At 41.2% G+C, this 21,836-nt stretch overlaps 1 protein-coding gene across 4 annotated transcripts in view; it reads left to right on the forward strand.

Annotated features, from left to right (window-relative positions):
* The window catches only part of FAM13A (family with sequence similarity 13 member A), a 131,376-nt gene that overhangs the window by 37,891 nt on the left and 71,649 nt on the right, over nt 1–21,836 (forward strand). For all 4 annotated transcript variants that reach the window (XM_026847532.1, XM_026847533.1, XM_026847534.1 and 1 more), the window contains exon 5: nt 15,173–15,345. In XM_026847532.1, the coding sequence (XP_026703333.1) occupies nt 15,173–15,345 (173 nt within the window). The remainder of the gene's footprint in view (nt 1–15,172; nt 15,346–21,836) is intronic.

A 21,836-nucleotide genomic window follows, 5' to 3' on the forward strand; every position in this document is an offset into this window, starting at 1 on the left:
GTGGGACTTGATGCAATGATGAGCAGGTACTCTAGTTTGGTCAGGTTTGAAGACTTCAGAGTCATGCAGACTTGACAGATGAGAGGTGGCAATTTTTCCAGGTGGGTTTGTCTTTCTGGGGAATGGGAGATGAAGAGGTGGTTGCTGGCAGCTATTGACAGTAAGCAAGACTTGAGTAATTTTGGGGTTATAAACAGGTTACACTGATCATTGAGCATGCACGGTTGAGCAAAACAAAGCTTGAACTTGTTTTGTGCCTGATATTATGTACTGGAGATTTTTTTCTTCGTATGAGAATGGGAAGTGTGCAATTGCTAATAAGCCTGACTCCTCACAGCATTCTCTGGAGGTCCATAATGGTTTAGAAGAGTGATGCTCAGGTAGTACTTCTGCATAGGATGTATGCTAGTCATTTTATGGCTCCAGTTTATCCCAGCTCTATAGTTGCCATGTCACTGATTTTAAAGGAAATCAGCTTTAAAGCACAACAGATTTCATCCCATAGTTTCGTAAGTTTTACAAGCAACACCAAAAATTAATAAATAGAAAGCTCAAAGAATTCTCAAGCTTTAGTAATTCAGAGATGCACAGAAGCACATATAGGTAATTACATAATAAAATTAATTTTTTATGCAAGTATAAAAAGTTGGTGTAATTGTATAATCTCTCTTACCAGAAACACAGACAGACATCTGCTCTTTGATTCTTTGCAAATGTAACTTGACTAAATTTTGACATTTTTAGACTCCATGTGGAATGCAGGTGCCTGACTTTAAATACTCACATTTGAAAATTATGACTTATATTTACTGTTTGAATCCCAATACCAGAGTGTTCTGAGAGTGCCAGAGTCAGATTTCTGAAGATGTACAGTTATTTAATCTCTGATAGTAGAGTTAGGAATCAGTAAAACTATAGTCAAAAATATCTTAAATTACTTCATTTTTTTGAGCTTCAAGTTCACAGGATATTAAAAACCCAAAATATATTACAAAATATTCTTAGTTATTGACATATGACATTATTGGAAATGAGCACACATTCTTTTTGCTTTCTAGATTTTAAAGGGTGACATCAAACAGACTGACAGTCCTTGAGGAGCTAATATGTAAGAATAAAACACTAATAGTGGATTTTCAGCTTGAACTGCGTTTGAGGTTCTGGCTTTGCTTTGTTTTAAGTTTTCGAAGTAGCCTAGGAACATAGGCAGCACGAGAATGTGACTGTTAGGCCTGCCTGCTACCTTGTAGTAGCTTTTGCCTTTCAACTTGCATCTTTTGTTTTCATGGTGGCAAGTTTTTTCTCTTGTCTTAATTAATGTAAAGATATGCTGTAAAGTTAGAGAAAACAGCCAGTTTGTAGGAGGAGTGGTATAATCTTGTGCTAATGATTGCCTTGTTAAAACTGGCATGGATTGGAGGGTATGGGAGATTTGCAAGTGTTGGAATAAACTGTAAATAAGATCTTTTTTTAGAGAACCACAGAAATATACTTGGTGCACTCTGCCCAGTGCAAATAAGATCTCTTGCCAGCCTGTATTGAGCAGACTTGTGGAGGTTAATGTTTAATAGGTTCGTATCTAGAGCTGCTTGCTGTGTTCTCAGTATATGGATCTCCTGTTCCCTTGGAAGCATTATTTTGTGTAAACTAAATGCATTTTTATACTGAAACACATTAGTCTACATGTGCTGTTACAGAATCCATGACAGACCAGTTAATAGTGTGCTATCAAAGGGTTTTCTGCTTTTAGTTCACACACTTCTCATTTTTCATCTCCATTCAGCATAATGGAAGTAATTATTGTACTGTGCAATTCCTGCAACCCTGACTGTTGTGTGCTCATCTTAATAGTATTCAGTCAGCGGCAAGCCTGGTCCTATGCTAACTGCAGGAATGTTGATTTCAAACTTCTGCTAGCAAGTGACAGAAGAATCTGATCTAACACACCTACGTGACTCACTTGAGTCATTTGTCTGCAACTACTTGTACTTAAAATAGAGGTATACTTATAATGAAGATACAATGCCATGAAAATGGGAGATGGAAAAGACGTATGAGATAACCTTGAAGATCCTGTTACGGTACAGAATGTATTTTCTGATTCTTTTTCTAGTTCACAGGTGAATGCTCCAAGAACAGGAAGTTTATAACCCTCTTTTGCTGGATTGTTACCTGATCTAGTGGAATTTCTAGTAGAATCTCATCTTGTCTGCAGTGTTGATTCAGAGAGCCATAAAAAAAAACGTATTACTTAAGCTTAGGCACGTGTAGTGTCATTTTATTGGAAGCTTGAAAGTGCTACTCCCCCTCACTTCAAAATCCCTAAGGCCTGAACCGTCTGTTTTTATGGAGTTCATAAACAATGTTCTTTATTGCTGAGAAGGAAAAGTGATTGAAGGGTGGGTAGCTGGAGTGAACCTTTGTAGTTGTCATTTCAATTCTTCAGGTTCTTTTGTTAATGAGTTGGCCAGATGGTATTGCAGGGCAGGAGAAATACAGAGGTAAAACTAATTTATTTTCCTTGGAGGATCTCTCTGCACTTTATGGGATATAGTACAGTGCAGGCCAGTGCCAACAGTGTCTTTTAGGCAGTAGATTCTTTCATTACTATGTAATTCATTGTCACGCTGTGAATGGGAGAAGGACCGTACATGGGGAAAGACAGGTTTCTCAGCAGCTTGTTTGAGACTTTCCAACCTACTTACATGGACTTCAGTGGAGCAGCTCTGAATTTTGGCACAACTTCATGCTTTTCTAACACAGAAATGCTTTGGCAAACACTTAGTTGTTTACTCCTCAAACAGTTAGCCAACAGGAAGGATGCAGGAATGTGATGGGTGCTGTACTGACTTACCTCTGTTCCCAGGCTTTTGATGGTCTTATTAACATTTGCCCTTTAACATCATAGCTGATATTTACAGAGCATTTGCTTTAAGATTCCTTCACTGGAGGTGGCAAATTTATTTTAAGGATATATTGAAATATCAAATGATGCCTATTGTAACTACAGTAACTAACCATCTTTTTTATTGCTTTCACTATTGTTCTGAATGGGCAGCTGAATACAGACATGAGCAGAAAGTCTGCCTTGTGGGAAACTGAAAACAGGAATCATCACCATAGTCAGCCTTCTAAGTTTATTCCTACTTCTGTCCTCTGATTGTGATCACCTGGACATATTTGTGCTTCTTACTCATGATACATCTTCTGTTCAAGCTAGGAGAGTCCAAAGAAACCAAGTGAGTGAAAGGCAGGAGTTATTCCCAGAGGAGCAGTATCTCTGTAGCCAGGTGAGAACTTAAGATTTATCTTAAGATTTGGATACAAATTTAAAACTTAAGATTTATCTTAAGATTTCAATACAAATACTTATGTTATCCTTGCTGTCTGTGGGGATGGTCTGACTCTACATTTGGGATAGTAACTGAGGCTTGATTTTCATGTTTCTCAAGAGACCATAAGCTTTGCCACTGCACAGAGGTACTCTGACTATGGGCTAGATATGTCCACACAAGGAGTTGATACAGACAAACTCTTCAGCAGTAATTGCTTGATCTGTAGTGCTGTCCTCACCTAAGCATTTCCAAAAGATGGTTAAGCTGGTTCTTGATGCTCATAGTGTCCAGTTGCCTTTGTCAGAGGCTGTGACAGATTCCTGGCTGGTGCAAGGTGTCTGCTTATGAAAGCAACCGTGGGACTCATTGCCAAAACTTCGCTTGGTAATTTGAGATAGAAGGATACCTGATATCTCATCAGCATCTCTACTGTGCTTGATACTGCTTAAAAATATGAAAGCAGAAGGGATAGCCACCAGTGAAACAGAGGCCATAATAAATACTCAGATATTTGCTGTGTCCAAGCAGTGGTAGATCCGTCTTTTCAGTCTCCATATATGAAACAAATTCAAGGGAAAGGAAGGTAAATACCATTTACAGTCAACTAACTGATTTTACCTATGAGGCTGGTTTGTCCCTGCTTTATACCTCATGCTGATGTTCACACATGCATAGACTGAATCCCAGAGCAGAAAAGAAAACACAGCCAGCCTGATGTGTTAGTGCATTGCCTGGGAGTGCAGACACAGGAGTTGAGAAGGGGGAGTTTGAGGTCCTTGGAGCTCAGAAATGAGTGACTTTGCAAGAGTATGTGGAACTAGGCTTATACATGGGGCAGATATAGGTTATCAGCAGTTAATATTCTGAAGTAATTACATAAATTTAAACAGGGAAACTGAAAAAAAATTAAAATACCAAAGGCTAGAGTCTTTCTCAGTGCATTAAGACCATCTGTGACACAAAAACAGTATGTTCCAAACCATTAGCCAATGGAAATCTCTAGGAAGAAGTGAAAGAGAGGAGGATTTCATATTGTCCTGAAAAACATAAACGTAAGGAATTTGGTATTGCTTCAAGAAGGAGGAGGTATTTTTATTATTATTTAATTTTTCCTGTATACTACTTCAAAACTAGAGAGTATATTCCTGTTGTGAAGGCATGCATGCTTGTTTTGCTTTTGAGCTTTTTTTTTTCCTTTACTCCATCAGCGAGTCCTTGACATACCTTTTGCTGAGATTACTGATTGATGCGTGCAGTTGCCAAATCAGAAACTTAAACATTTTATTTCAATTTGCAGTGAGCTGGCTGTGTGCTCTGCTGCAGGCCACTATTGTCTGCTGCACCTGCAGACCCCTGACTTGCAATGTCTACATCCATCCCACTCTTTCCTCTCTACTTAGAGAAAGTTCTCTCCACCCTCATTCGGAACATTGCTTATGCTAGGTTTCCTTCTGCAAACAGATGCCACACAGCAGTTGGCAATCACTGGGAGCTTGTTGTATCTTCTGGCTTGGGGCCCATACATCTTGTTGTTTCTTGGCCTCCATCCCATGCATGCTGCACGCTTGCAGCATTTTGACAAAGCTGCCTGTAGAGTTGCACAGGGTAGAAGGCTGAAGGGATTCCCTTAGTCAAATGACCTGCCTCCTGCAGAAAAGAGGCCTTAAAGTGTTGCTGGTTTACTCCAACAATCTCCTGTTCTGTACCATGGAGTGTCCCACATTTGATGATAATCTGGCTACTGGGTTGATTTCTTGAATTTGAATGCTCTTAGAACAGGATAATTTTGGGTTTAAATTACGTCTTTCTGGAGCGTACAGTTTTTATGTTTAGCCTTCAGGGAGAATTAGCATTTTGTTCACTGAGTCTGCCCTAGCAGAAGTGTCTCCAGCATTACTTTTTCACTGTTCATCCAGACATTACTTGAGCACCAGAGTGTCAGTTATTTTTGATAAAGCACTTTACCAACAGCTTTGATACTTGGAATTGCCAGTTGCACATGGAAACAGGCAGATCTTTTTTTCCTTAAATATCAGTAGTGTGAGTGTTGTCCCAGGTCATAATAAATGGCCACTTTGCTATCAAAGTATTTTGTTTTGGATTTACAGTAAAAGGCCTTTTTCAATGGTGGCAAAATGATTCAATAAATTATATGATATGTCTTAGGGCTAATGGGGGAAAAGTGGGGAAACATGGGTAGCATGGGTAAACACTGGAAAATGAAGACACAGTGAATATATCACAGAATCAACTAGGTTGGAAAGGACCTTGAAGATCATCTAGTCCAACCGTTAACCTAACACTGACAGTTCCCAACTACAGCATATCCCTAAGCATAGGACTTCTTCATTCCTATGCCTTTTTATGTTAGGGGGATTCACTGAGTAGGCTGGTTTGACTTAGTGTTTGGGAAGCAAGTCTGGGAAGAAGATAAATTTAACAAAATGTTTTCGAGTTAATGCAGGTGGAGGCCAGGGTAACAGTATGTGGTCCACAGGGTAGGTACCACTACAGTCATGTTCATCCCATTTCTGTAGACTTGTTTAAAGATGAGGGTAGCTGGAACTGATTCCTTTATGCATCTCCTTTTCATCATTCGTGCAAAGAACAGTGAGTAGCAAGCTCAAATACATCTACTGAGACATCATAATTTAAACAGCACTGATAAACCACAGGTGCAGTCTCCTAGAGTGGTCTAATGTGGCCTTAGATGAGAATCAGCCATATTGTACAGATTTCTTTTTCTTCAGACTTTTCTACTGGCAGCATTTCTGAAGTTTCAAAGAATTTGCTTTGGTAGAGAAGTAACTGGGGAAAAACTGTTACCATCTCAGTGAATCTTAGTCTGTATTCAGAATCCTACCTATTAACTTTAATATGTAAAATAAGTGTCTGCTGCTCTTCATTTAGATTAGCTCTGTGTATCTGGTGCAGTTAGAGACAGTGAATTTATTGTGATTTGGGTACCTGCAACACCATTAGTAATGAACTTGCTGTTACAACATTAATTTAAAACTTCACTGAAGATGGACAAAATTCAATACAGCAGTTACAAATAAGAAAATGGTCTTAAGTCTGATGCAAGTATTTCCTGTACAATTTGAAGTCCATGGACGATCTATAACAGACACGACTTTAATTTGAGGAAGTTTACTGAAATAAAATTATGGGATTCACAGCCAGTTACAATGGAGCTAGACATGCAATATCTGCATAGTTGTATTTGAATCTCATAGGCGTTCTGAGAGCATTGCTAACTCCCTACCTCTGAAATCATTCAGAGTTAACAAAGTTTTTAAGGGTGTGTTTAATTCTAAGCATTTAAGCAGCTCTGCTGTTTGCAGTGGCTTCTGTCAAATATAGAGGCTGTGGTGATGTGGTTTAAAGGAAGATAATACTTGGCTCTTTGAATCCAAAGGGCCTTGTCCACATGAATTTGCATAAAACATCAGAACTTGGTTAAACTTTAAAGCTTCATACACTTTTGGATGGCATGAAATTTATAACTTTGATATCTGAGTAGGGCGGAGTACAGAGGAGGTGTTTTAGTGATCTAATGCCTAAAAATACAAGTAGAGTAAGAGAAATCCAAATTTGGCAGTGGCAGCTGCACAGATTGTAAGGATGACTGCATTCATCGTGACTTTATGTTTTCAGTGTGGCAGTTAATCAAGGAAGGATTTGGGGCTTGGTTCTGAATATGGAAGAGATCTGGTAGCTGAATTTTGCAAGTACATGTTACTGCTTATGATATCTGTGCTGACTCTCTGCTAAATCTGGTAAGAATTATAGAGCTATTGATCTTTGTCTCCCAGTGTTTGTAATTTAGGATGATGAGGCATTTTTTCTTTGAGAAGAACTTGTCAGCTGAAATATGCCTACGTGGTTTTAAAATCAATATTGTGGGTGGTAGGAGAAGTGACAAATCAAGGTGGTTTTTAATTACTTTTTTACATTTTATTACTTTCTGAACTGAGCCTATGCTTCAATAAGTATTTGCTCACAGGCCCATTTTTTGCACTTAGAGCAGTCTTCCTAAAGATGACTGTTCAGTCCAGGCCTAAGGACTTAGAATCATAGAATGGTTTGGCTTGGAAGGGACCCTTAAAGGTCACCTAGTCCAAACCCTCATCAATGAGCAGGGACATCTTCAACTAGATCAGGTTGCTTAGAGCCCCATCCAACCTGACCTTGAATGTTTCTAGGAATGTTTCTACCATTCCTCTTCGGATAACTTCTTCCAGTGTTTCACCACCCTCATCATAAACAATTTCTTTCTTATATCTAGTCTGAATCTACCATCTTTCAGTTTAAAACCATTACCCCTTGTCCGATCATAACAGGCCCTACTAAAAAGTCTGTCCTCATCTTTCTTATAACCCTCCCCTTCAATATTGAAAGGCCACGATAAGGTCTCTCCAGGTTAAACAACCCCAACTATCTCAGCCTGTCCTCACAGGAGAGATGTTCCATCCCACTGATCATTTTTGTGGCCCTCCTCTGGAATCGCTTGAGCAGGTCCATGTCCTTCTTATGTTGGGGCCCCCAGAGCTGGACACAGCACTTCCTGTGGGGTCTCACGAGATCGAAGTAGAGGGGGAGAATCCCCTTCCTTGGCCTGCTGGCCACACTTCTTTTGATGCAGCCCAGGATACAGTTGGTTTTCTGGGCTGTGAGTGCACATTGCTGGCTCATATTCAGCTTTTCATCTACCAGTACCCTCAAGTCCATGTCCACAGGGCTGTCTTAATACCTTTATCCTCCAGCCTGTGTTGATCCCAGGAATTGCTCTGACCCATGTGCAGGACCTTGCACCTGGCCTTGTTGAAATCCATGAGATTCACGTGGTCCCACTTCTCAAGTTTGCCCAGGTCCCTCTGAATGATAGCCCATCCCTTGGGCATGTCAGCTTCACCACTCAGCTTGGTGTCATCTGCAGACTTGCTGAGGATGCACTTAACAAATGGTAGATGAAGATACTAAACAGCACTGGTCCCAGTACAGACCCTGAGGGACACCACTTGTCGCTGATCTCCATCTGGACATTGAGCCGTTGGCCACTACCCTCTGGATGCGACCATTCATCTTAGAAATCCCTGACTGCGATAAAATGGTGGTGAATCTGGTGGTGTATGAGAGCAGACTGCACTATGAAGCTTTGGAAAACAACACAAGTGCAGCATAAATACTATGTCTATTCACTGTATAACTTGAAGGGCTTTGCTCTCTCAGCAGGAATTTCCACCTGATTCTCTGGGACATCTTAGGATGACCTAAACCCTCCAGCAACCTGATATAACTCACTGTCATTGTTGTTACCATTAAGAGCTTACAGCTCTGTTTGTGTAGAAATCCCATTGAAATAGTTGGTGTTTTAAATGGAGTGAATGTGATATATTTGTTTCAAGAGGTATCAGTGGCCAAATACCAAGCCTAGGTAACTTTGACAGGTGGCTCATTCCCTCATTATTTGACTGGACAGAACTGGTTGAAGCAGGTTAGTTAGCTGTCAGGCAAGAGGTACATCTGGCTGATGGTCTCCCTTTCTCAGCTGTTCATGAAGCAAGGGTAACACTGATGAGTTGGTAGATTGATGTGTAAGGTGTTTGCTGATAGCTAGCCAAATTGAGACTACAGAGAGAGAAAACAACATTCTAAATTTCCCTGCATTGCTCAGCCATGCCTAGGATTTTACAGAGAAACATGCATTTTTCTATTCTGTAGAATATTTTTATTGATACACACAGTTTATAGCTTATAAACTGAAAGATTCCTAGGCTGACAAATATGAAGCCCTTCAGAAGGTAATATGGACGTCTTTGTTTTGGTGGCCAACTCTGAGTACCATTTGTTTATTAAGGAAGTTTTTGAGTGAGGTTTCTCTCTTGTCTGGAAGAGTACTATGTTCATGAAGTATTAGATAAAAGAAGGTGCTGTATATGTTTTAAATACCTCCTTTTTTTTTTATTATAACCTTATGGAAACATCTTTATCATCCTTTCAGTTATGATATTTAAATATAAACTCACAGCTAGCTTCTTCCAAAAGTTCTGCATTTAGATTTCATATTTACTTACTCATTTGAGTTTGAATTGCCCTAATTATTTATGTGTTCATGCATAGCTTAGGATATTGGAAGTTTTTCTTGTTCCTCCTTGAGAAGATGAGTGAGGTACTCAGAAAAGCAGGATGACCTGTGCTAAGGATCTGTATCTTTACTGCATGATGATACATATGCACAGAGCTCTTCAGACTTAACTTGGTGTTCTTCAAGAACAGAGAAAGATTAGAGCCACCATACCACATCAAATCTTTAGAATATATGGCATATTTATCTTTGAACCCATCAGATCTTTAGAATATATGGCATATTTATCTTTGATCTCTGAACCCAGGAACTTCTGATACCTCACAGGGAGATGAAACATCTCTGCGATGCACCCAGTCAGTTATAAAGAATCTTGGCAGTGGTATGTGTGAGATGATGCCACCTTGTCTGGTCAGTTTGTGCCTCTAGGGGAAAGATTTTCCTGGACTTTCTTCAACACCCATCATGATGTATGTTTATACTGGTCATAAAACTGCAGAGTCTATTACTGCACAGTTCTTTACAGCTGAACTTTCTGAGACAGCAAAACGTGAAAGTCAAATGCAGGATGTATGGTCTAGTAATTCCTTGTAGATGTCTGCTCTTTGGTGTTTGATTATTCTTTATTGGGATGGTCCCTTTGATCGTTAGTAGCATCTGATACTATTTTACTTATATTTAGCTGAGAATGAAGATGTTTCAATTACAGAGTAGCAGACTTTGGCAGAGCCCATGCTTTCAGCAGTCACAGACTGTAACTGTAATGTAACAGCCCACAAAACATCTGGTTCACGCTGTATCAGATCTTTGTCAAATGCAGTTTGAGGTTAAGCTTTACCAGGTAAAAAACTTTCAGGAGACAAATTTCAAATTATTTGCTCTTCAACCAAAACATCCCTATTCTTTGAGGTTGTTCTTGGATTTATTGTCATCGTCTTCCAGACTGAAGCTTTTTATGTATTTACAAAGATTTATAGATTTCTCTTTGGCAGACTATATCAGTTAGATTTTGCCTGGGACAAAATACTCCTTTGACATGTGCCACACAACATTAGGCATCTTGGTATTCATATGTTCAGTTCACTTGCTGGATAGATGAGAATGTCAAAGGGAAAATTACAAAATCACACAGTGGTTGAGGTTGAAAGAACCTCTGAGGTCATCTCATCCAACTCTCTTGCTCAACCAGGATTACCTACAGCCAGTTGCACAGGACAATATCCAGATGGCTTTTGAATGTCTTCATGGATGAAGACTCCAAAATCTCCCTGGGTCACCTGTGCCAGTGCTTAGTCGCCCTCACAGTGAAAAAGTGTTTCCTGATGTTCAGAAGGAACCTCCTGTGTTCCAGTTTGTGCCTATTCTGTCCTGTCACTGGGCACCACTGAAAAGAGCCTGGCTCCATCTTTACATCTTCCCTTCAGGTATTTGTATACTTTGATAAGATCCCACCTGAGCCTTCTCCAGGCTGAACAGTCCTGGCACTCTCAGCCTTTCCTGAGAGGAGAGATGCACCTGACCATCATCTTCATGTCCCTTCATTGGACTCTTTCCAGTATGTCCATGGCTCTCTTGTACAACTCTGGGGAGACCAGCACTCCAAGTGCAGCCTTATCAGTGCTGAGTAGAGGTGATCACCTCCCTTGACCTGCTGGCAACACTTCTGCTAATGCAGCACAGGACACCGTTGGCCTTCTTTGTGGCAAGGGCACACAGCTGGCTTATGCTCAACTTGTCCACCAGGACTTCTAGGTCCTTCTCTGCCAAGTTGTTTTCCAGCTGTGTAGCCCCTAGCACTTACTGGTTGTTCCTCCCCAGGTGCAGGAGTTTGCACTTCCCCTTGTGGAACTGCATGAGATTCTTGTCAGTCCATTTCTCTAGCCTGTCAAGGTCCCTCTGGATGGCAGCATGACCCTCTGGCATGTCAGTCACTCCTCCCAGTTTTGTGTTGTCCGCAAACTTGCTGATGGTACACTCTGCCCTATCATCCAGCTCATTAAGGCTAGTTGTTTGCCTCCAACTAGACTTCATAATAGTGATCAAAGATAAGAAACAAAGTCAAGTTAGCATTTGCTTGACGATTGTTGTTAAATCTGGAAAAAAAAAAAAAAAAAAAAAAAAAAAAAAAAGACCAAACAAACCTCAAAAACCCCAACTAAAAGCATCATAAACCAAATGTGAAGGGCTGTGAGCTAAAACACAAAGCATGATACCATTTCCAGAAGTCTTCTTAAGAGAATCGAGACAGTCACTATACAAGATGGTATTTTAATGACTAGGCAGCAGCTTGCTTTTCTGTTTCTTAATATTTTTATGAACATTATTAGCTGAGAGCAACTCAACTACCTTGTGGTTAAGGGTAGTACTTACCTGGGGAATGGTGGGATTCTTCCACTAACGACCTTTATAAACCTCACTTGAATGTTTCTTTGTCATTCAGTGGATTGCCTGCTCTGGAGGCAAAACGCAAATGAAGACGTGCTGCACAGGTAACTCCCGCAGTACCTGGTACATACAGAGTATAACAAGATACAGCCTGTAGTAATGCTTTACACCATGCAACAAGTTTCCATAGGAACTTTTTTTTTTTCCTTTTAAACTAAAGCTTGAACTTCTTACAGATTTCTTGTGTGCCTTAGTAACAACCCTCCCAGGGGTTTCAGTGGCTATCCTTCACATCCCCCACAGGGTGATGTTGCACATTAAACTAATCACAAGAAGTGGTGCATTGGAGAAAATTAAAATATCCTTTATAAAGTGTTTGGAGGTTTTTTCCTCTCTTTTGTATCTTTTAATAACTAAATATGCTTGTCTTCCCAATATCGTCTTGATAATGAATAACCTATAGCATTGCTATTTAGCAGGGTATTGTCCTCACTTTGTAAGGTATTGTTCTCTCAAACTTCATTGCATGAAGCATACGCATGTGCATGAACAAAGAAATCTGCCAAAAAATTTCTCTTGAGAGCTCCACCACCCAAAAAGCATTTAAGCTGCCTCTGTTCATACTTCTTTAATCTGCTTTGAGAGAAATTCAAATTACTAGAAGTCTTTTCTACCCACGGGCACACCTTCATCTCAGTGGCACCCCAGTGATGTGCTGATGTTAACAATAGTTGTGCAGGTGGCTTTTTCACAGGGTTACTAAAAACTATGGAATGACATACTGAACACTGTTCCTTCCTATTGTTAATAAGGATTAAAGACACATTGATTAAAAGTTTATTTAGCTTTTAATACATATGAGTTCAAGGAATGCTTTTTTTTACACATATTTTTATACTAATGCAACTGAAATCAGTTTTGCACAGAAAGAAAGTAAATTTAAGTTGAATTCAGATATCAGTTGCCATTACTTGTAGACTATATTGCAAAAGAAATAACTACAATGCTATGATACAGTTTTCCAAAGCTATCAGAATACTAGCTTATAGATCTACTGGAATAGAGGGTGGAAAACAATGGTTCCTTCCACTTAATGATTTTGAAGTGCCCTAAAAAGCCAGTGGTAATCCTAAATTTGAGTCTGATCTTTCAGACACAATTTTCCTGCAGAGCTTGTATGTGATTGTAATGCCTTTTGTTGGAAGTGCCTGCATTCAAGTGATCTTTTAGCACCAGAAAGCAAGACGAATTGTGGACTGTACCAAAACTCTTATTTTTCCTTTCAGAGCACCAGTATAATAAACAGGGGTTTTTTTTTATGGAATTCTCCAGTATAAGGAGATCTGTAAATCGGTGTAAAGTTCATAAACAATTCACACAGAATCTGATACATGCTGTTAGCCAGATGTTGCCAGTTTCCTAGAGCTTCTTGTTGGGTAAGGCAGATTCTACAGATGCAGTACCTGGTAGCAAAATTATTTAGCTTTGTTAAATGTGTTCTTAAAAACAGGATGCACGTGGTATGGTAGGGGTGGAAAGTTTGTCTTCCTGCTGTTTTCCAGACATGGATCGCTGCTGCCGTATGTGATACATCATAAAAGTTGCCTGCTTTGCTTACACCTACATGTGGGTCTGTAAAGTGCTCATGGGACAGTGTAGGAGAACTGTTTAAATGTTTGTGCATATGTATCAACGACATTTCTTGTTACTCTAGTTAAGAGCTTTTCTGGAGTGCATGGCATCAGCTCTAGGAGATGATGATAAAGTAGCACCAAAAGGCCATGATGAGAGATGACACTGTCCCTGAGAGACAGTGGTCACCTCCAGCTGTAGAAAAGGATCTTTGTTGGCATCTGTGCTATTCAACCGCTTCAGTAATGAACCAGAAAGAAACTGAATGCGCTTATAATAGAAAATTATTAGGTAGGAAAAACTAAAAGCTGGCTACAGGGACTAACAGAAGGCTCCTGATTTACTCTGTGTAGGATGAGAAGAGGATTTGTTGATTTTCTGTCACTATATGCTAACAAACGTCCACAAAAAAACACAAATTGTATAAATGTGTATACTGATGAGCTCCAAATTAGCAATTGTTTTCAGAAAAGAGATCTTGATACTGCAGAAGCATTACAAAGCTGTCAGCTCAGTAAACATAAGAAGTTGGGTTTTGATAAGAAGCCACTAGTTAATCTGCCTACATATCTCATCCTGCTTGCAGTTCTGGCTACATTTCAAAAAGGATTTAGAAGGTGAAAAGGTGTAGAGAAGAACAGCAAAAAGGATTAAAGGCATCAGAATGAATTCTGTTAAATATGAGACTATATAAACTGGGATTTTTCTTTCTGATTAGAGACTACTACTGAAGTATTAAGTCAAGAATGATATGGAGAAGGTATAAGAAACAATTATTTGCAAATTCTCATGATTCTAAATAAGGGACAGATTATCTGTCACCATATCAAAAATAGAAGTACTTCTTGTTTTTATTTTAATCAACGTGTAACAATGTTATGAAACTCCCAGCCATAGGATCTTGCAAAGGCTAAAGATAGAAGTGAACACGAGAAAACGGAACATAATCACAAAGGTTAGGTTCAACATTTGCTGTTAAAAAGGTGAAATCTTTAAGTCAAAAAGAGCCTAAACCACAGACTGCCAAAAAGTTGGGGCAGTGCATGAGGCGCAGACTTCCGAACTTGCTGTCCTTCTCCCCTAGGCATCCTTTATATGCCACTGATACTGAACACCCGTGTGACACAGTACTGTCTCTTATGTTCTGTACACCTCTGTTGAAGGGTGTTGAGGGCAAGAGCCCTGGCCTTCCTCTAGATGGGCTTAGTGGTGCTTGGAAACTTTGTCTTGGATTTAGGGAGCCAAGCTTCCAACTCTGTGTCCTGGCTGCCTCGGCAAAGAACACCAATCCAGAACATGCATGGCCGGAGAAATTTCCTTCCAGGGCACGTGTTGACATCAATTGTCATTAAAAAGGATGAGGGAGGGCAATGAGGTATATAATTGCTTTTAACATCTGTTTCTCCAGTTGTGTCAAGAAGTAAATTCAATGGGAAATTTTTTAGTCTGTCTTCTGTGACACAGAAAAAAACTTTACTTACCTTCTTTTTTTTTAATTTCACTCTTGCCCCTGTTCTTTCAATAGACACATCTTTATTTTTCTTTAAGTAATCTTTATCAAGCAGAATGTTTGATTTATATGTATTTTATACTATTATTATTTTGTACCTTGTCATATTCTTTGCTGTTTGTACCCTGGTACAGAATGTCTTTCTGTTACAGATTATCTGAAAAGGCTGCTCTGCCCTTTCTTCCTTTCACATTTCACTTTTCTTTCTCTTTGCTTCTGTAGATGACAAATTCCACAGTGGAAGGATCCAGCCAAACATGCCTAGTGCCACAACCAGACCTGTCAGATGGAATACCTCAGGTCAGCTTCCGATTAACAGATGGTGGTTCATGTTGGAAGGAGATGGATTTAACAGATGAGATCTCCTTCATTAACAGTGATGCGTTTTTCTCCAGGTTAGTGTTCCTTTTTTTGTCTTTGTGTTTGTTCTGTATCTGCACCTCCGGCTCTGAGCATTTTGAACACTTTTTTTGCATTGACACTTACAAAGTCAGTATGCTGGGGTGTAAGGCAAATTAATGCGCGTATCCCTGTTGAAGCCACACATTCCAGCAGGTTCCTTACAAAACCAGCTGTGTGCTTTAGTTTGCCTTCCAAAACAAATTTTCAAGCATATGAAGGTGACCTACTTGGTGAAGGAGTGCAGGTGGACAGGACTGATCTAAGACTGCTTCTTCATACGAATGTTCAATGTGCCAACCAGGAATGAGGCACTGCTGGACTTGCTACACACAAACCAAGAAAACCTGCTTTGTAATATCTTGGTTAGTGATATCCTTGGCTGCAGTGATCACAGTATTATGAGTCTGGGATCCTGCTGAGCATGCTGAATGTTAGTACTAAGACAAAACTTTCAGATTTTAAAATAACAAACTTCAGCTTGCTGAGTTCAGTTGGGAGGGATTACGTGGGAAGCTTCCATGGAGGATAAAGGAGCTAGCAAGTGCTGAGAGTTTTTCAAGAATGCTCTCCGAGTAGCACAAAAACAGTTCATCCCCTTTAAAGGTAAGGGAAGTAGGTAGAGTGAGAGACCTCCTTGGCTTAACTGTGAGTGTGAGCTTCTGAGTCTGCTGAAAAACCAAGAGACAAGCGTACTAGAGAGGGAAAACTGGACGAATACCCTTTGAGAACTGCAAGGTCATTGCCAGGATGTGCGGAGATGATGCAGTTAGAAAAGCAAAAGCTTAGCTGGAATTGAAATTTGCCAGACACGTCAAAAACTACAAGAAAGGGTTCTTTAAGTATGTAAATAACAAGCAGTAACAGGAGGAAAATACTGGCCCACTGTCAAACGGGAGAGTTGAATTAGTCGCCAAAAACACTGCAGAGGCAGAGGTTCTCCACGCTTTCTTCGCCTCTGTCTTTACCAACATTGTTGGGCCCCCAGCCTTGGGAACAAAAATCCAGGTCGATGCAAACATAGACTTACCATCAGTGAAGGAAGAGTTGGTATTGCAGGAGCCTGACCCCTACAAATCGATGGGCCCTGTCATTATCCACATGAGGGTGTATGCTGCATTTGTGTGGCAGGGGTTTTGTTAGCAGGGGAGAGGGCTACAGCAGTGGCTCCCTGTGAGGAGTTTCTCGAAAGCCCCCCATCTCAAGTCAGACCCAGCTCTGCGCCAAGGCTGAGCCAATTAGTGATGGTGGCTGCACCTCTGTGATAATGTATTTAAGAAAGGAAACCTGAGAGGGGGGGGACACTTGTGAGGAGATGTTAGGAGAAAGACACCTATGTGAACACCAAGGTCAGTGGAAGGAAGGACGAGGAAGGGGGTAAGGTGTGCCAGAACAGAGAGCCCTCCTGTATCCCACGGTGAGACAGCAGGGCCACCCTTCCTGCCACTCATGGAGGTCCACAGTGGAGCAGAGGCCAACCTGCAGCCTGTGGAAGACCCCACACCAGAGCAGGTAGCTGTGCTGGGCTGGGACTCTGAGGAGAGAAGGCAGCCCCACTGTTGTAGTTCGGCACTGGGATGACTGCAACTCATGGGGGTGAGTCACGGCAGAGCAGCATGGGAATGGCTGCAGCCCATGGGAAGAACTGACAACAGAGAAAATTCATGGAAGACTGTCTTCTGTGAGAAGAGAGCCACATGAAGCCGGGGAAAGAATGCAGAACAATGCTTCCCTGTCCCTGAGAAGGAAGAAGGGGTGAACTGACTGCGCCCCCCCATCCCCTGCCCCTGCATGGCTGGGGAGAGGAGGTAGAGATATTGGGAACAACACTCAGCCCTGGAAGAAGGGAGGGGTGGGGGGAGGTGTTTTTAAGATATGGTAATGCTTCTCACTGTCCCGTTCTTTCCATTAAGTGTTGTCCTTGTTAGTGTTTTGAATTAAAGTGATGTTCTTTTTCTTCCCCTAACAAGCTTGTCTTTCACCTGTGACTGTAATGGGTGAGCCACCCCTCCTCATAATTATCCTGATTCCTGAGCCTTTTGATTCATTTTCTCCTTTGCAGTTCTAGGGGGGGAAGGGGTGAGTGAAGGGTTGCATGATGCTCAGTTGCTCTCCAGGCTGAAACCACAGCACGGTGTCAAGAGAGCTGGCTGATGTTGTGAGACCACTCTCCATAATCTCTCAGAAGTCTTTGGAGATCAGGGGATGTCCCAGAAAACTGAAAGAAGGCTAATATCACCCCCATCTACAATAAGGGCTTAAAGGAGGATCCAGGATATTATAGGCTCATGAGTCTTACTTCAATCCCTGGGGAAGTTATGGAACAAATTCTCCCCGGGGCTATCACAAGTCAAATGAAGCACATGACTGGGAAACACCAGCACAGATTCAGCAAGGGCAAATCATGCTTGACAAAACTGATCACCTTCTGTGACAAAGTAACCTGCTCGGTTGAGTAGGCAAGCTGTGGACATTGTCTACCTGAATTACTCCAAGGCTTTCAATATGCTTCCCCACTGCCTTCTCCTAGAGAAACTGGTGTATTATGGACCTAGAGAAGTGGTCTGTGCAGTGGGTGTTGAACAGGCTGACAGGCCGCACCCAGAGGGTGGTGGCAAATAGCTCCTTTTCAAACTGGCAATCTGTCACAAGTGGGGTCTCCCAGGGATCGATGTTGGGCTCAGTGCTGTTTAATATTTAATAAGTGATCTGGATGATGGGATCCAGTGTACACTGATGCAGTTTGCTGATGAGAAGTGGACACTTTGGAAGGGAGAGCCACCCTGCAGGAAGACCTGGATAGGCTGGAAGAGTAGGCTAGCAAGAACCCTATGAAGTTCAGCAAGGAAAAGTGTAAGGTCTTGCACCTGGGAAAATATAATCCAGGAGTGCAGCACAGGCTGGGATCTACCTGGCTGGGGAGCAGCTCTGTGGAAAGGGACCTGGAGGTCCTGGTGGACAACAAGCTCAGTATGGAACAGCAGACTATTGAGTGTGTGTTGCAGTGTCAAAGAAAGCCAACAGGATGCTGGGCTTCATCAACAAGGGCATCACCAGCAGAGATAAAGATGTCATCATCCCACTCTACTCAGTGCTTGTCAATCCACACCTGGAATACTGTGGTCAGTTTTGGTCCCTGCTATACAAAAAAAGATGTGGACAGGCTGAAGAGGGTCCAGAGGAGGGCCACAAAGATCAAAGGACTGGGAAGCCTGCCACACAAGGAAAGGCTGGAAGAACTGTGTTTGTTCAGCCTTGAGAAGAGAAGACTTAGGGGAAACCTTATCACCATGTCCCAGTATTTAAAGGGTGGTTACAAAGATGGAGACTCCCTTTTCACATGGAAAAGGTGAGGGGTAATGGGTACACGTTATCTGGAGAGATTCCAATTGGACAGAAGAGGAAAATTTTTCACAATTCGAGCAATCAGCCATTGGAATAATCTCCCCAGGGTAGTGGTAGATTCCCCCACATTGGACACTTTTAAGATTTAGCTGGGCAGGGTGCTGGGCCATCTTGTCTAGGCCTGCTTTCACCCAGACAGGTTGGACCAGATGATCCTTGAGATCCCTTCCAACCAAGTATTCTATGATTTTATGAAGATCGGGCACTAGAAATTACACTGAGCACAAGATGCAACTGAAATGTAAGGTGTCTCCTCTGAGTAATTAAGTGTATTTGATCTGCCCAGTTCAAGTATTACTAGATGTCTGACTTTATTCCCATTATCAGTCCAAAAAGGAAGGAGCTTTTGAGGGGTTTTATCTTTCTGGCAGGAATGATAGTACTAGTTGTTTTTTCAGACAAGACAGAGAACAGAAGAGTATCTATAGCATCTAATGGAATTTATAAGAGTCTATCTGTCTAGAGCATCTATAAGAATATCTATATAAAATATTATCTTGAGTTGCAATTGCTGACATTTTGCCAATGAACAGGTAATGGGCAATTTGGTTTCTTGTAAAGTCCTTCCCTGAACATCAGACTGAACCCAGTATCTTTTAGTTGTTCTCAGAATATTGAATTGAGTCTGTCATTCCCTTTCTTCTTGCGTCTAGTGCAGGACGTGAAGAATTCAGGTGACTGTGGGAAATTAGTGTATGCTACTGAAATATGGGGTTGTTTTTATGTGGGAAATAGTGCTATTTACATATCATGTAACATGACACTGCAGTGTCTCTGCATACCAACCAGAACACAAAACAGAGGCAGGGTTGCCAGACACATAACCGAGTGACTTCACTGGGTAAGCAGGAGACGGGTGCTATTCTCAGCACTAGCTCAGACAGACAGACAGCACTCAGCTTACGAGACAAGTTAGCAAATTATGCACCAACACCAGATTTTGATTCATAATAATTGTGGGACGAGTTAGGAAATTATGCACTAACACCAGATTTTGAATCATAATGATGGTGGTGAAGCATAGATGTCAAATCCAGTTTCTAGCCCTTGTGGGCACACATGCTCTTTAACTTCAAGCTGTGTCAGCTGTGTGGTTTACTGCCCACAAGCCTGCCCCCAAAACTCCTGCAGCCAGAAGACATCAGGTTTGTTTACACGTCTTCATTAATCTAGCTGCTTTTGACTGAGATAAGTCAGGAAACACTTACCAAAGCAGGTCAGCTGGCAGAACTAAGGAGCAATACAGTTCTACCAACTAGACAGAGTCAAGCAGGTGGGGCTGGGTCAGTAGTTACGGCCTCTTGCATTGGTATGCTGGAGCTTGGCAGAGAGCATGCCCATGCCTGCACTCCAGTACATGTTGCAAGGTGTAAAGGGAAGTCAGGTGCTTGAGAGTTGAAACAAAGGACTGCTGAGTCTCCTGCCTGGGAAGGTATGTGCGACTGATGTACTCCATGAAGTGCCCCAAAACACTGTGACTCTTTTTAGGAGAGCATTCCCCAAAAGACGTAATTGTTTACTGTAGGAATTCATACTTTCCCATCAATATGTAATTCCTTAGAAGAGTACTGTTGAAGCATGGGGCAGTTGAGCCAATACTGGCACAGGACATGAAACACCAAATGAGATGTGTTTGTAATTAAGCAGAAGCCTAATCTCTATGCTCAGGCCTTGAGGTGGAAGATGTCTACGTCTCTTAATTTTATCTGGGAAATTAATAAAATGTAGAAATTAATTATTTTGTAATCCCATTTTGTTCAAGAATGCCCTAGTTTTCTGTCCTGTATGATACTTCTGTATGTATTTACCTAATTGGGTTGAGTATCTGCACTGCTGTTAGCTTGCGGTACTTTTCTGTCAGTGATCTATTGCTGCTGCTGAAGGAAGAGTAGGTAGCTCTTATTCGTTTCTACCCAGCTCCAGGATGGCAGATTGTTGGGCAGGATGGGATGGAGAAGAGGGCCTGGACCATCCCGAAGAGGAAGAGGGGAGAAAGGTCTCTAGCAGACCTAGCGCACCTGAGGGACATCTCTCTGTGCAACAGTCAGGAACCCCAATTCCCTGGCATTAATGTAGTGCTCTGATATATCAGGAGTGGTTTTAAACATGGTTTTGACAGCCTTGGGTCACTCCTGTGTAATCAAAGCTCACAGTGAGGTATTACCTGGTATTATCTCAGTGCAAGGCTACATTAGGAGTTTTCACCTTTTTCAGCAGAAGGACTCTGGCATCTGACCTAGACTATGAAGTGCTTTGCAAACACACTGCTATTCTTGTTGGGTGTTTTGTGTCACAAGGTACTAACAGTTCTTAAATAAATGTTATCATTAATTATATGTAATTATCAGGTACATTTTAGTGAAATTAGTGTATCTGCTCAGTTATCATATGATCTGTGTTAGAAAAGAACAAAGGTTGTTCTTGGCAATGATAATCATTTGCTGTTTCATGAAAACACCTATGGTTTGTTCCCGTTCCATGCTCAGAGACCACGATAGGGGTGGATTAGAAGAGGATGAAGGGCTACATGGAATGGTAGATGCCAAACTCCACCTTTAGCAGGCTCACAAGTCTAACTGTGAAGAATTAACCACACACACTAAACCTGTAAGCCCCACCCCCCTTCCCCTGCAAGGACTGTAATCTTTAATATTTCAGTCAGTTTCATTTGACACTAGAGCAGAGGTCTTCGTGGAGAAAATGAGAGACTTCTGGTTGCTTGGTAATTTTTGATACTATTTAAAATACCTCTCAGTATATCTTTATACAGTTGACCTTAAAATTAAGATTGGTGTATTAAGTAGCAGCTACAGTTGTGACTGTGTCTTCTAGAATGGCGGTTTACCAGCTTTTTAAATATTGAAAGACATGTTATGCTTGCTTATAAGGTATGATATTCCTCATCTCAGGAATTTTTGGAAGGTGCTGCTGTCATCTGAAATATGTGAAATATCAGTTGCAGTCAAAACATATTGCAGAGCATAAAATCATATCACCTTCTGTTCACAACTGTTATCTTAAGAAAATGGTATTCGTAAAGTTGGTATGTTCTTTTTTCTGACCAAAATAGGTGGATTAACTA

This window comes from Athene cunicularia (assembly GCF_003259725.1).
Source record: "Athene cunicularia isolate RWA chromosome 4 unlocalized genomic scaffold, athCun1 chr4_part2, whole genome shotgun sequence".
Lineage (NCBI taxonomy): Eukaryota > Metazoa > Chordata > Aves > Strigiformes > Strigidae > Athene > Athene cunicularia.